Genomic DNA, 12,922 nt, shown 5'->3' with positions numbered 1-12,922 from the left:
CGCGAGATGCTGTAGCTCCCCCGGTCCGAGGTTGTGACAGCCAAAAATGTCCTCGGACGTTGCCAAATGCCCCCTGGGCTGGGGGGGGGGGTGGGCAGAGTCCCCCTGATTGAGAACCACTGCTCTAGTGAAATAATGGATGTGGGCAGCAATCATTAGGAGAGGGTGACACTATTTGGAGAAAGGTTTGGGGGGAACTTTCTTTGCAGAAAGAGAGACAGCTGGACATGTCCTTTTTGGTGTCATGCCACAGGACACACAATGGAAATGCGCGTCCTCCAGCCAAAGTCTGGGTCTCACTACTTGGCGACGGGATGTGGGGCATAGAGGATGCTGAAATGGCACTTTGGGAATGCACTTGGCCAAATCCATAGGGTGGGTGAAGACAAGTGACCCAGTCTCTTTAACACATAAATGGTGGTGGGTGGGGAGCAGGTGCAGGATGGAGGAGGAGGAGGAGAGACTTGAGACACACAGAAGCCACGTGCAGCATCTGGACCTGGACAGGATTCTGTTTTTAACACACCATCTGTGAAAAGACACCTTCGAGACTGTCAGGGACATTTGAATGTGCATGGGGGTACTAGATGGTATTAAGGAATTATTGATTTTGTTAGGTATGGTGATAGCAGTCTGGTTATGTTTGAGAGTGTGTTTCTCGGCCTTGACACTATTGACGTTTTGGGCTGGATCATTCTTTATTGTGGGGCCGTCCTGTGTACTGGAAGATTTTTCGTGGCATCGCTGGCCTCTACTCATTGGAGGCCAGAAGTGCCTCCCTTGTCCCCCACGTCAGTTGTGACAAATAGGAATGTTTCTGGACATTGCTAAATGTGTACCTCTCAGGAAATGTGCTAAATTGCTAAATGTTTCCGGGGGGTGGGGGTGGGGTGGCAGTTAAGAACGTTGCTTTAAAAGAAAGTCCTTATGTAGAGACGTATATGGGAGTATTTATGGGGGAAATTAAATGCTATCTTAGATTTGTTTTAAATACTCCAGCAGAGGCAGAAGCCATGGGAACAAGTGAGGAGACAGAGGTGGGCCCCGAGGTGCCAAGGCTGCAGCTAGCTGCTGGGTACCTGGGGCTTCTCATACTGTTCCTTCTGCTTTTGGCAGTTGGAAATTGTCCATGATAAAGGAACAGTGATGTACTGTGCGACTTAGTCGCTTCACGTCTCTGAGCCTCACCTGTAAAATGGGGCTAATCCTAATACTGACCTTACTGAGGTGTAGTAGGATTATGTCAGCCAGGGTTTGTTGATCATTTGCAAGGTACCAGACATTTTTCTAAACATTTTGCGTTTTACATTTTAAGTACCCCCCCTTTTTTTTTTCAAGATTTTATTTATTTATTTGACAGAGACAGAGAGAGCCCAGATAGGCAGAGCAGCAGGCAGAGGGAGAGGGAGAAGCAGACTCCCTGCTGAGCAGGGAGCCCGACGTGGGGCTCGATCCCAGGACCCTGGGATCATGACCTGAGCCGAAGGCAGACGCTTAACCGACTGAGCCACCCAGGCGTCCCTAAGGTCCCTTAATCTTTATAGCCGCCTAGGACATAGATACTGATATGAGTCCATTTTTTTTTTTTTTTATGACTAATATTTTATTTTATTTTATTTTTTTTTAAATTTTTTATTGTTATGTTAATCCCCATACATTACATCATTAGTTTTAGATATAGTGTTCCATGATTCATTGTTTGTGCATAACACCCAGTGCTCCATGCAGAACGTGCCCTCCTCAATACCCATCACCAGGCTAACCCATCCTCCCAACCCCCTCCCCTCTAGAACCCTCAGTTTGTTTTTCAGAGTCCATCGTGATATGAGTCCATTTTACAGCTGAAGAAACTGAGTCTCAGAGAGGTTAAATAGTTGCTTTAGGTCTCTAAGCTAGGAAATGGTAGCATTGTGATTTGAATCTGGGGTCTGTCTTAAAACCCTATGCTCTTAACCATTATATTCTGTACCAAGGACTGACAAACTGTGACCTATGGGCCAAATCCAGCCCAGCGCTCTGTTTGTTTTTTTCCAAATAAAGTTTGATTGGAACACAGCCATGCCCATTTGTTTACATCTTGTCTGTGATGCTTTCCTACCACAGCAGAGCAGAGTAGTTGAGTAGTAGCCGACTGTAGGCCTGCAAAGCTGAAGAGATTTGCTCTCGGGGCCTTTTATAGTCAGTTTCCTAGCTGTGTTCTGCGCTTTTGAGCCTCTTGCAGCTTCCCCATGAAATAAACCTCACGCCCCCTACAGGAGGGACGGTGTATGTGTATCTGCTGAGTTGCTGGCCGGCTTTTCAGGGAAGGGATTAGAAGCATTTGATGGCTCCCTGTGTTTTGGGTCAAAGGCGAGGCCCAAGGTCAGGGCCTTGTCTTGGGCCTCCCTGGAGGAGAGTGAAGCTGTGGGCCTGTTCCTTTAAGTTGACACTCTTTGCTCCCACAGGTTGCTGTCCACCATCACGGAGCCCACCTCCGGTGGGTCCTGCGATCCCCCCTTGGCCGAGGAGGCCTCATCCCCCCCGCTGGTCAGCGAAGAGAGCGAGATGGACAGGGCCGACCACGGGGGCATCAAGAAGGTGTGCTTCAAGGTGTCTGAGGAGGATCAGGAGGACTCGGGCCATGACACCATGAGCTACCGTGACTCCTACAGGTGACGGCATCTCGTGGGGGTCGTGTGGGGTTTGATGTGGATGGTGAGGGGGGACAGCTGAGGACACTGATCCATGGGAAGTCGGAATCAGCGGGACATTTCCTGGAAAACAGTGGGATGGAGCAATGTTCTAAACCGTTTGGTTCTGGGAGGTTCTCTGAGCTCCCCAAAGCACATCCCAGATGCCCCCTTTGGCTCTCCTGCCCCGAGGCCGGCATCCCAGGGCCTGGCCCCTTGTGGTCCCTTGTGGTCCCTTGTGGTCCCCACCCACTTGTTTTGCCACAGTTCCGCTCGCACTTGTTGTTGGAATGTGGGCAAAGAAAAAAATCAAGATCTGCGGTGTGTTTTAAAACTCAACATAAGATATATGGTTCCTACAATAAACGCCGTTTATTTTTATTTGATTCAAGGAGGAAGAGTTTTTTTCTCCCCCTCTGAGAGGATCCGAATTGTTTTCCTACTGGTTAAGTTAATTATAACCGGATCAGTGAAGTCCTAATTAGTGGGTTAAGTAACACTAAAAACTCAGTTTCCCATCAGAAACCATATAGCGGGTAAATAGAATTTCTTACCTCGAGTAAACAAGCACTGTGGTCTCCAGTGAAAGGTTATGTAACGTTTGACCATTGTGAGTAAAGTAGAATCTTACACGGCGCTTCAGAAAATATGGAACTGGCCAAATTGGACAAGAAAGCCCTTCGCCCCAGCCCCCCCATATTCTTTCTGTCTTCAGAGGATCCACCGGTCGGTGTTCTGGCTTGCTGTTTACACATCGAGATGCTCCGACTAACTGGGCGCTCTGTGTCCTTGGAGCCTCCTGTCCATAGTCCAAGAGTTCCATTCTTACATTTTTGGGTCCTCCGATTTTTCCCTTAATTGTCAAAAAGGTGAAGGAAAGAATTGTGGGATTGTGGGTTTTGATCCCCTGTGCTTTCTGAGCTCCCGGGACAGTCCCCGTCCTCACGAGGTCACAGCCAGGCTGGAGAGAGAACTAGAGCCGTGTGGCTGAGTGTGGCGCGTGCAGGTGTGTTCAGGGACAAGGCTGTGCCTTGGGAGGAGTGACAGAAGTTCCATACAGATGGAAACGATCCACTGCCCTGCTACTGTTTCTGCATTTCTGTGCTGGGACCGAGAAGTGTTTCCCCACTGTCAGATGTGGAAAACCCACCCAGACAACCTTCCCGATCTCTGGCGCTGGGGGTGGAGGGGCCAGGGGTTTGGTCTCCACTCCGGAAAGTGGGTTCTGGGAGCTGGGACCAGAAGGTGTGATCCAGAGGGTGACTCATCCCTTCCTCTGTGCCCCTTTGCAGTGAGTGTAACAGTAACCGGGACTCGGTCCTCTCCTACACCAGCGTGAGAAGTAACAGCTCCTACCTGGGCAGTGACGAGATGGGGTCTGGTGAGTGCAGTGGCTCGGGCTCCCAGAGAGCGGGCAGCCCACCAGGATTTGGTTTTGCTTATTTTGATTTTATTATACTTTGTATTATTTTGTATTACTTTGCATAGAGTGGTGGTATATTTCCTTTCAATCACTTAGTCAGCAACTGTTTATTGAGCACCTACTGTGTGCTGGGACCTCAGCAGTGAATGGAAAGACAAAGGTCCTGGCACTCGTGGATGAAGCATATGGCAGATATGATGACTGATGTCACTCAAGTAGGGTGACCTGACGGTCTCCATAAAAATGACGCATGCTCAAACCAACATTTCAAATGACCCAGAAAAGTGCAAAAGAAGTACATGAAAGTAAGTCAGAGTCTCACCCTGTCCCCCAGAAGTGACCAGTGGTGGTATTTGGAGATCACTGGTGAGCGTGTATTTCTGCACAGATGGACATGTGGGTGGATGGCCAGCTGGACACACAGACAGAAATAATAGTTTCTAAATGAGATTAGACTGTATTTGCAGCTTTTACTGAAGGACTGAAATTTGTTTTTATTTTAGTTTCATTGATTACGGCCTTTAAAAAATTTATTTTGTGCATAGGTCATACATTCATATGGTTCCTATTTCAGAAGGCATGAGAGGGTGGGTGATGACAAGCCTCTCTCCCGCCCTCATCACCCGGCCACCGGTTCCCCAGCTCCCACTGTCCCTGCTGCCTTCTGGGCTCATCCCAAGCTTGTTGTGCCTACAGATTTAATTGTAATTATGCGTCAGTTTAACAGAAGAAAAAGAAGCTCAAGTGAAATTGACAATATTGCTGAACTTCAGATAAATATTTCATCACATAAGATGTTTAGCCCCATAAAGCGTCCCTAGGGAGGTGTTAGGCAGGAGCTTATGTGTGGCAGCTGATTTAACTCAAACAGCTGGGAGATGAATCTGGAAAACTTGGGATCCAGCTCTTTTTTTCTCTGGTTTTCTGGCTCCTCATTTGTAGAATGGAATAGTAACAATGACTTGCCATTGTGTAATGCTTTAGTTCCTGGTGTCCTTTTTGCAGATGAAGGAACTGAGGCTCAGAGAGGGCAAGTGATTTGCCCAGTGTCACACAGCCAGGATCTGAGTCTGCCAGACTCCAAATCTGCCTTGGGTTTTGGAACTCCGTCGGTATACTGCCTTCTTGGCAAAGAGGTTGGGAAGGTGTGGATGGGGCAGGGATGGTTGATGGCCATGGCTTCTTCTTTCTTCCAGGGGATGAGCTTCCCTGTGATATGCGGATCCCATCAGACAAGCAGGACAAGCTTCACGGGTGCCTGGAACATCTCTTTAACCAGGTAGGACGTTTGTCCCCGCCCCTGGCCTGACCTCGGGGTCCTCCCATCACCCCTGGTGAGAACAGATAAGCCAGGAGCTGGGGCTGTGGGTCACGTCCCCTGGAGGGCTGCAGGGGCCAAACTAACCTGGAGCTTCCTGCCACTCAGGTGGACTCCATCCACGCACTCCTCAAGGGGCCAGTCATGAGCAGGGCTTTTGAAGAGACCAAGCATTTCCCCATGGACCACAGCTTGCAAGGTGAGCAGACAGGAGTCCCGAGGCTGGGAATGGCATCTCGCATCCAGCAGGGAGACAGCCTGCCATGGGGAATGCGTGCTGGACGGGGCAGGACACCTGGGTCGTAGTCTCAGCTTTGTCCCTCTCCTGCCCGATGGTTGTGGGCCAACCCCGGGGTCAGCAGGTTCAGCTCCTGGGCAATATCCACCCACAGCTTGTTTCGTTTTCACGAGCTGAGAATGATTTTTTTTTTTTTTTTAATGAAGAGTTGTAAAAATAAAGACAGAGACTATTTGTAATAGAGACCATATACCTGCAAAGCCTAGAACAGTCCTATGTGGCTCTTTCCAGAAAAAGTTTGTGGACCCCTGGACTGGTCCTGAGCCTTCCTGGGCCTCCATCTGCCTGTTTGTAACATGTGGGGAGGACTGGCCAGGGACTTGCCAAATTCCCACATCCCCCCTTCATCATTTTAGCTGCATTCACAGATCCTACTTATATCTTCACATTTTTAAAAAACATATTCATTTGCTGTCTTTGTTATTATTGACATAACTTTTTGGGAAAATATTTTCCTTTTAAAAATTTAATTTTGAAAAGAACTTATTTAACCTCCCTATGCATAAGGAAAACCAGTGTAACATGCCGTAAAATAATGGTCACCATGACGCTAAATCCTATGGAAGCATCAACAAAAAAAATGTCGTCACACTGTCGTTAGGTACTGTTGCCTGCCCGGGGCTCTTCGTGCTTTCATGAGAGGGGTTAGTGAATTAAAGAAGCATTAAGGATTTACCAGAACCAAATGGACACTTTATTCTTGAAATGATTGAGAAAAAGAGAATTGACATTTATGTCCTCCCACCAGCCTTTTCTCCCGTTTACCCATCCACTCCCCATCTATGCACTCACCCACCCACTCGCCCACATACCCACACACCCACTACCCATCCACTGTCCATCCCTCCACTGACTCATCAACATGCCCCGCACTGACCCACCCACCCACTGACCATCCATCCATCTACCTACCTACCATCCATCTACTCATACTCACTTACCCACATACTCACCCACCCACCTACCACCCATCCACTGTCCCTCCATTCATCCATCCATCCATTGACTCATCCACATGCCCACCCACCCACCATCCATCTACCAACTCATCCACGTGCCCATCTACCCACTCACCCACCATGCATCCACCCATCCACCTGCTTGTCTACACACCCACCCACCCACCACACATCCACATGCCTACCCATCACCCACCACCCACCCACTGTCCATCCATTCATCACTCATCCACATGCCCACCTACCCACCATCCATCCATTCATCCATCCATCCATCCACCCACCCAGTCACCCACTTGTCTACATGCCCACCCACCCACCACCCATCCACTGTCCATCCATTCACCCATCCATTCACCTACTCATCCATGCACCCACTCACCTACCTACCATCCTTTCATCCATCCATACATCTATCCATCCAGTAATTCCAAAGAACCAGCTTGTGCCAGGCCCTGTGCTGGGTGCTTGGGACCCTGAGACGGATGTGATACTGCCCCTGACCTCAAGGAGCTCTCAGTTAAGTGCAGGAGTTGCTCCTAAATAAGGGTAGGAAGTGGTGAGGCGTGGGAATGTCCTAGCTTCTCTGCCCCTCCTGCTGTCTCATGATCATCTCTCCCAGGGATGGGCCTCAACAAGCAGAAATGTAAAACTCAGAGAAACCACAAATATCTCAGAAACCTGAGACTTCATAGGAGGAAAAGAGGCCAAAGGACAGTGGCCTGTCCTTTGAATGGTCCTGCTGGGGGCCAGGTTCAAATTCGTCTCTGTCATTACCCAGCTGTGTGACTTTAGGCAAGTCTCTGTGCCAGGAATTCCCTCTCTATATAGGGAAAAGGTTATAACTCATGTGCCAGCTCAACTGGTTGTGGCTGTAAGGAGGTAGTATCTGAGAACTTTTCTGTGACTGTCCAGACTTGGGAGGATGCAGTGATTGATTTTTTTCTTAAGATTTTATTTATTTATTTGAGAGAGAGAATGAGAGGGGGGAGGGTCAGAGGGAGAAGCAGACTCCCCGCTGAGCAGGGAGCCCGATGCGGGACTCGATCCCGGGACTCCAGGATCATGACCCGAGCCGACGGCAGTCACTTAACCAACTGAGCCACCCAGGCGCCCCGCAGTGATTGATTTGTGATGTCTGCATTGGATTGGTTATAGCTGCGAGAAGCTGCAGGCTCAGACTAGAGGGAAGGAGTGTTGAGATTGATTAGTGATGTCTGCCATGAGTGTGGTATTATGAATCAGTAGCACACTTACCATGGATTTGCCCTCCATGGACTGGTTAATTCCCAAGAGTCCTGCCAGTATCCTTGATCTAGGATTCTGAGCTTTGGAATCTGGTAATGGGATATTGGCCTTTGTGCCATCGTTCTTCAAAGCTACCTCTGTCACTTTCCTGCCCCAGAGTTCAAGCAGAAAGAAGAGGGTACAATCCGTGGCCGGAGCTTGATCCAGATCAGCATCCAGGAGGACCCCTGGAACCTCCCCAACTCCATCAAGACCCTGGTGGACAACATTCAGAGATATGTGGAAGGTGATTTGGGCAGGGAAGGATGTTTTGTGGCCTTCAGCTCTTAATGTGGAATGTAGAAAGATCAGGAATGGGTCTGTCTCCATGTCCCATGTCTGTCCATGCCTAGGGGAACAGGAAGAGCAGGTACCCCTTTCTCAGCTGAGTGTCCTGGCCTGGGCATGGACCTGGGCCTGGTATGCACTTGACCTGGGAACTGCTGATCCTGGGTGCCTGGGGCTTCCTTGCAGTCAGAAGGCTGAGAAGGCTGAACTGGTTTCCTTCTCCGGCTCCGAAATTGTGGATTTAATTCAATTCCTTATATTTGTTATTAAGGTCACAAGCTGGGGGCCCACAGGTAGGTTTGGATGCTATCGCATTAAAAAATGTGAATCCACTGCCAGCACTTATAATCTAAGATCTCACGTAAAAATCTAGGTTTCTGGGGGTGCCTCGGGGGCTCAGTCTGTTAAGCATCTGACTCTTGGCTTTGGCTCAGATCATGATCTCAGGGTCGTGAGATTGAGTCCCGCGTCGGGCTCTGCACTGAGCATGGAGCCTGCTTGGGATTCCTTCTCTCCCTCTCCCCCCACACCCACTCACACGCTCGCTCTCTCTCGAAAAAAAAAAAAAATTTTAGATTTCTGGCTGCTCTTGAACAGTCAGAAGATCTGGCAGATAACAGACCTGTAGTCCCACATTCATACTCGGCTAGAGAGCAGGGGCCGAGGTGCCTTCCAGTGCCCCACACTCCCCAGCCCTCCCTGAGGCCTGGTGTCCACTTTATGCTTCCGACGTGACCTCTCGGGTCCTTGGCAGTGTTTGAGCCCCGGCCTCCTGGATCGGAGGGACCCTAGGGCAGCAGGAGGTGCTAGGCCATCCCCCCAGGAGGAGCAGCCTCTGAGTTGGAAGTCTGTGTTGGCCCCGAGCCATCCCGTTTTCCAAACTATAATCAGTTAAGAGTGTGGACTCTGGAGCCGGATTGCCAAATCTCAGCTCTCCCATGCTGGGCTGTGTGGTCTTGGCAAGTTCTTTGGCCTCTGTGCCTCAGTGCCTTCATGTGTAAAATGGGCTCATAGGGCTACCGCACTCCCGTGTTGTCGCGGGAATTAAATATCAGTGCAGTAAAGCACTGCGTTGGGCGCCTGGCACACTGGAAGCCGTCGGGAAGTGGTCTCTGTAGGTGCTCTCACTACCACGGCAGCCTGTGCCTCGGGCCTCTCCGCGACAGAAAGGCTCCCAAGAGGCCGACTCTGAAGGCCTTTCCGACTTTTCTCATAAGCCCCCTCGGGGCCCAGGAGCGAGGATGTGAGGCCTGAGCTTTGTCCATGTGTGTGCAGGGCCATGACTGCCTAGCATGTGCACAAGTACCCGAGGACACGCCTGAGTGTATGTCCACGTGTGTGTGCCCACGCACGTGTGCGAGGCTCCTGGGCTCCGGCCCACAAGTTGGAGGGGCTGGTTTCGGCGTCTTTTTGGGGGGCACATGGAACAGATGCGGCTGACAGTTGAGGTTCCATCCCCTGGACGTCTGGGGTTTCTGGAATTCACCCAGTAGGCAGCAGAAGCTTCCTTAGCACAGCGGTGTGTGTGTGTGTGCGTGTGTGTGTGTGTGGGGGGGGCTTCACCACAGGGGTTCCGAGCCCCTGGGCCGTTGGGAGGGCCCGGCTCCATGGTACCTTTTTTTTTTTTTTTTTAAGATTCTATTTATTTATTTGAGAGAGAGAGAGCACAGAGCACAAGCTGGGGGTGCAGGGCAGAGGGAGAGGGAAGAGAAGCAGACTCCCCACTGAGCAGGGAACCCCACATGGGGCTCGATCCCAGGACCCCAAGATCATGACCTGAGCCGAAGGCAGACACTTAACCAACTGAGGTGCACCCCTCTGCCGCACCTCTTGCTGACTCCTCTCAGCCCATCTTTTCTCTGCCTTCTCCTTCCAGATGGGAAGAACCAGCTGCTCCTGGCCTTGCTGAAATGCACAGGTGAGGCCTTTGAAGGGCCAGTGTCTGTGACTGGCACACGCCAGTGTGTCCAGGAGAGGCCGTCCTGGCGGGGGCTCTCTTGATTGCAGTCCAGGGAGACCTCTTCTGCCAGCCAAGGTCGACTTTCCCATGGTCATTGGGGCCCGCTTGGGGGGAAAGTAACATCATGGCCTCTAGCCCCTCTAAGAACTGCTTAGACCTCACTTCTTCCTCTTGTGTCCAACGGACAAGTCTCAGGGCCCTGGAGTCAGGAGCCCTGTCTCTTGCCATCTTCTGGGCCTGGGTGGATCTTGATGGCGCACAGGATACAGGGTGACGAGTAGGGCGGCTCCTTGCCTGTAGTGCCATCAGCCCCAGCCTGGGACTCCCTGCCTAGCAGACAGGGGGGAAGAAGAAAGGGCTGATGGTGGGCTGGGCGGGGCGGGGGGAGGGGGTTGGAGGGGTTCTCTGTTCCTCCAGAGAGTCTCAGCCAAGGGGCAGCTAAAATAGGATCTAGGTCAAAATCGGTCACTGAAAACCAGTTGGCAGAAGCCAGTCATCAAAAATAATCTTTTCCAGAAGACCCTGTACAACTGATGGATTGAAATTGGCCAGTTCTGCAAACCATGTCTAGTCTAGCAGGGGCAAGGAAATTGGGTGGGGGGTTGGGGGGGGGTGGGGGAAGGAAGAAGGTCGATTTCTCAGAAACGGAGAAAATGGTAAAGGGCATTTCTTGAAACGTGGAGCTTGGTAGACATGCTTGGTGTCATTGTCATTCTCTGTCAAGGCCGAGAAATCCGCTAACACGTGGAGTAACAGCTGAGGGTAAGGGTTTCAGGGAAAGCCTTAGGAGAATGAAAAAGCTTGTTGTTGTTGTTGTTGTTGTTGTTTTAACTAAGGCAGATGGATCATTGAGAGAATTGAGTCTTTTGGCAAATTGGCTTGTTTTCAGAGAATTGAATTTTGCGAAGTTGGCTTTTGTTGGCTGGGATGCATTACCTTCTGGCAGGCGGGCCCCCGAGGGGTGGTCTGGTGGGAGGCTGGTTCGGGGGGAGCGGGGGAGCCTGCGGCTGGCACAGGAGCGCCCAGCCCAGCAGGGCCCCTCCCTGGCCTCTCCCCAGACCCCGAGCTGCAGCTGCGGAAGGACAGCATCTTCTGCCAGGTCCTGGTGGCCGCTGTGTGCACCTTCTCCGAGCAGCTCCTGGCAGCCCTCAGCTGCCGCTACAACAACAACGGCGAGTACGAGGACAGCAGCCGGGACGCCAGCCGCAAGTGGCTGGAGCAGGTGACGGCCACCGGCGTCCTTCTGCACTGCCAGTCCCTGCTGTCGCCGGCTGCCGTGGTGAGTGAGGGAGCCAGGAGGCGCCGCCCCGGGTCGTGGTACGGGAGGGCCCTTGCTCGCTCACTCGGGCTCTCACTCACCTCGTCATTCAGTCGGGATTTATTGAGCACCGACTGTATGCCACCGTTCCAGGCACGGGGGATCCTGCAGTGAACAAGACAGTGTCCTTGTAGTCAGGGGCCCTATATCCCTGTGTGTGTGTGTGGCACGGGGCAGACATAAATAAGGAAAATACACGGTATTGACCAGTGGTTCTCAGCCAGGGCAGTCTTACCTCCTAGGAGACACTTCGTGATGTCTGGAGATATTTGAGGTGGTCACAACTGAGGGCAGAGGTGGATACTGCTGGCATCTGGCGTAAGAGGCTGGGGATGCTGCTTCCCCAGCAGATAATTCTCTGGCCCCAAATGTCAATAGTGCCACATTTGAGAAGCCCTCAGATATAGTGGTAAAGGCTAAGGAGAGAAACAGGGAAGGGGGGAAGGTCTGAGGTGGCAGCAGTTGAAAGTTTTGATAAGGGGGCCAGTGAAGCCCTTACTGAGAAGGTGACATCTGGCTGAAGAACCGAAGGAAAGGAGGGAGGGAGGGAGGGAGCCATGAGGATACTGGGGAGGAACCTTCCAGGCAGCAAGAACAGCAGGTGCAAAGGCCCTGAGGCAGGCGCTTGCATGCAGTGTCTGAGAAACAAGGTGCCCAGTGTGGCTGGAGCAGAGTGAACCAGGAGAGAGAGGGTGGGGGAGGCGAGTCCTAAGATTTATCTGCCTCACTTTGTGCACGGTCTTGCAGGCTGTGGTGGGGACGTTGGCTGTTACTGTGGTGGTGAGCCCTGGGAGGGTTTTGAGTAAAGGAGGGAACAGGGTCTGACTTCTCCACTTACTGAATCACCCATGCTGCTGGGTGGGGATGAGAGTATAGAAGGGCAAGAGTGGATGCTGGGAGTTTGGAGAGCAGACTTTTGTAGTAGTCAGACAAATAGCATCTCAATCCTCGTAGTAGCCCTGAGGTGGGTGCTTTACTGCCCACATTTCAAGGATGAGAACCTTGAGGCCCAGGGAGTCAGGTTTGAACGCTGCGAGTCTGACTCCGGCCCGGTAACCCCCAGGGTGCCCTGCTTTCTCTGCATCTCCTCTTTTATCTTTGACTGCCCTGTCCCTCCACTCTCAGGGCTCAGAATCGGGGTGGGTTCCTCTGCCAGCCCTGGGGAGGCAGAGCCAAGGCATCAGCCTTTGGGGGTGCTGGTCCCCCAGAAATGCAGCCTGCAGTGACACTTGCCTATGCTGTTTGCTCCTCCACCCCGCGTGCCCTTTGCTGGAGCTTCCCCCCTGCCTCTGTGGCTCTGAGCCTCCCAGACACTGTCCCAGACCCCGCTGAAAGCCCCCGCTGCGGGCGGTTGGGAAAGTGTGGCCATGGCGCGCCCTCTGCTGGCCAGTGTTGCAAGCGG

At 51.8% G+C, this 12,922-nt stretch overlaps 1 protein-coding gene across 1 annotated transcript in view; it reads left to right on the top strand.

The window, feature by feature from the left end:
* Window positions 1-12,922, top strand: part of PREX1 (phosphatidylinositol-3,4,5-trisphosphate dependent Rac exchange factor 1) — a 175,966-nt gene that overhangs the window by 152,045 nt on the left and 10,999 nt on the right. Inside the window, exons 26-32 of the mRNA XM_036099072.2 lie at window positions 2,445-2,651; window positions 3,962-4,050; window positions 5,289-5,371; window positions 5,519-5,609; window positions 8,073-8,201; window positions 10,119-10,160; window positions 11,261-11,481. Coding sequence (XP_035954965.1) covers window positions 2,445-2,651; window positions 3,962-4,050; window positions 5,289-5,371; window positions 5,519-5,609; window positions 8,073-8,201; window positions 10,119-10,160; window positions 11,261-11,481 — 862 coding nt within the window. The remainder of the gene's footprint in view (window positions 1-2,444; window positions 2,652-3,961; window positions 4,051-5,288; window positions 5,372-5,518; window positions 5,610-8,072; window positions 8,202-10,118; window positions 10,161-11,260; window positions 11,482-12,922) is intronic.

The sequence above is a fragment of the Halichoerus grypus genome, chromosome 10 (genome assembly GCF_964656455.1).
Source record: "Halichoerus grypus chromosome 10, mHalGry1.hap1.1, whole genome shotgun sequence".
Classification (NCBI taxonomy): Eukaryota; Metazoa; Chordata; class Mammalia; order Carnivora; family Phocidae; genus Halichoerus; species Halichoerus grypus.
Note: the sequence above shows the minus strand (reverse complement) of the source record. Positions and strands in the feature narration are given on the sequence as shown.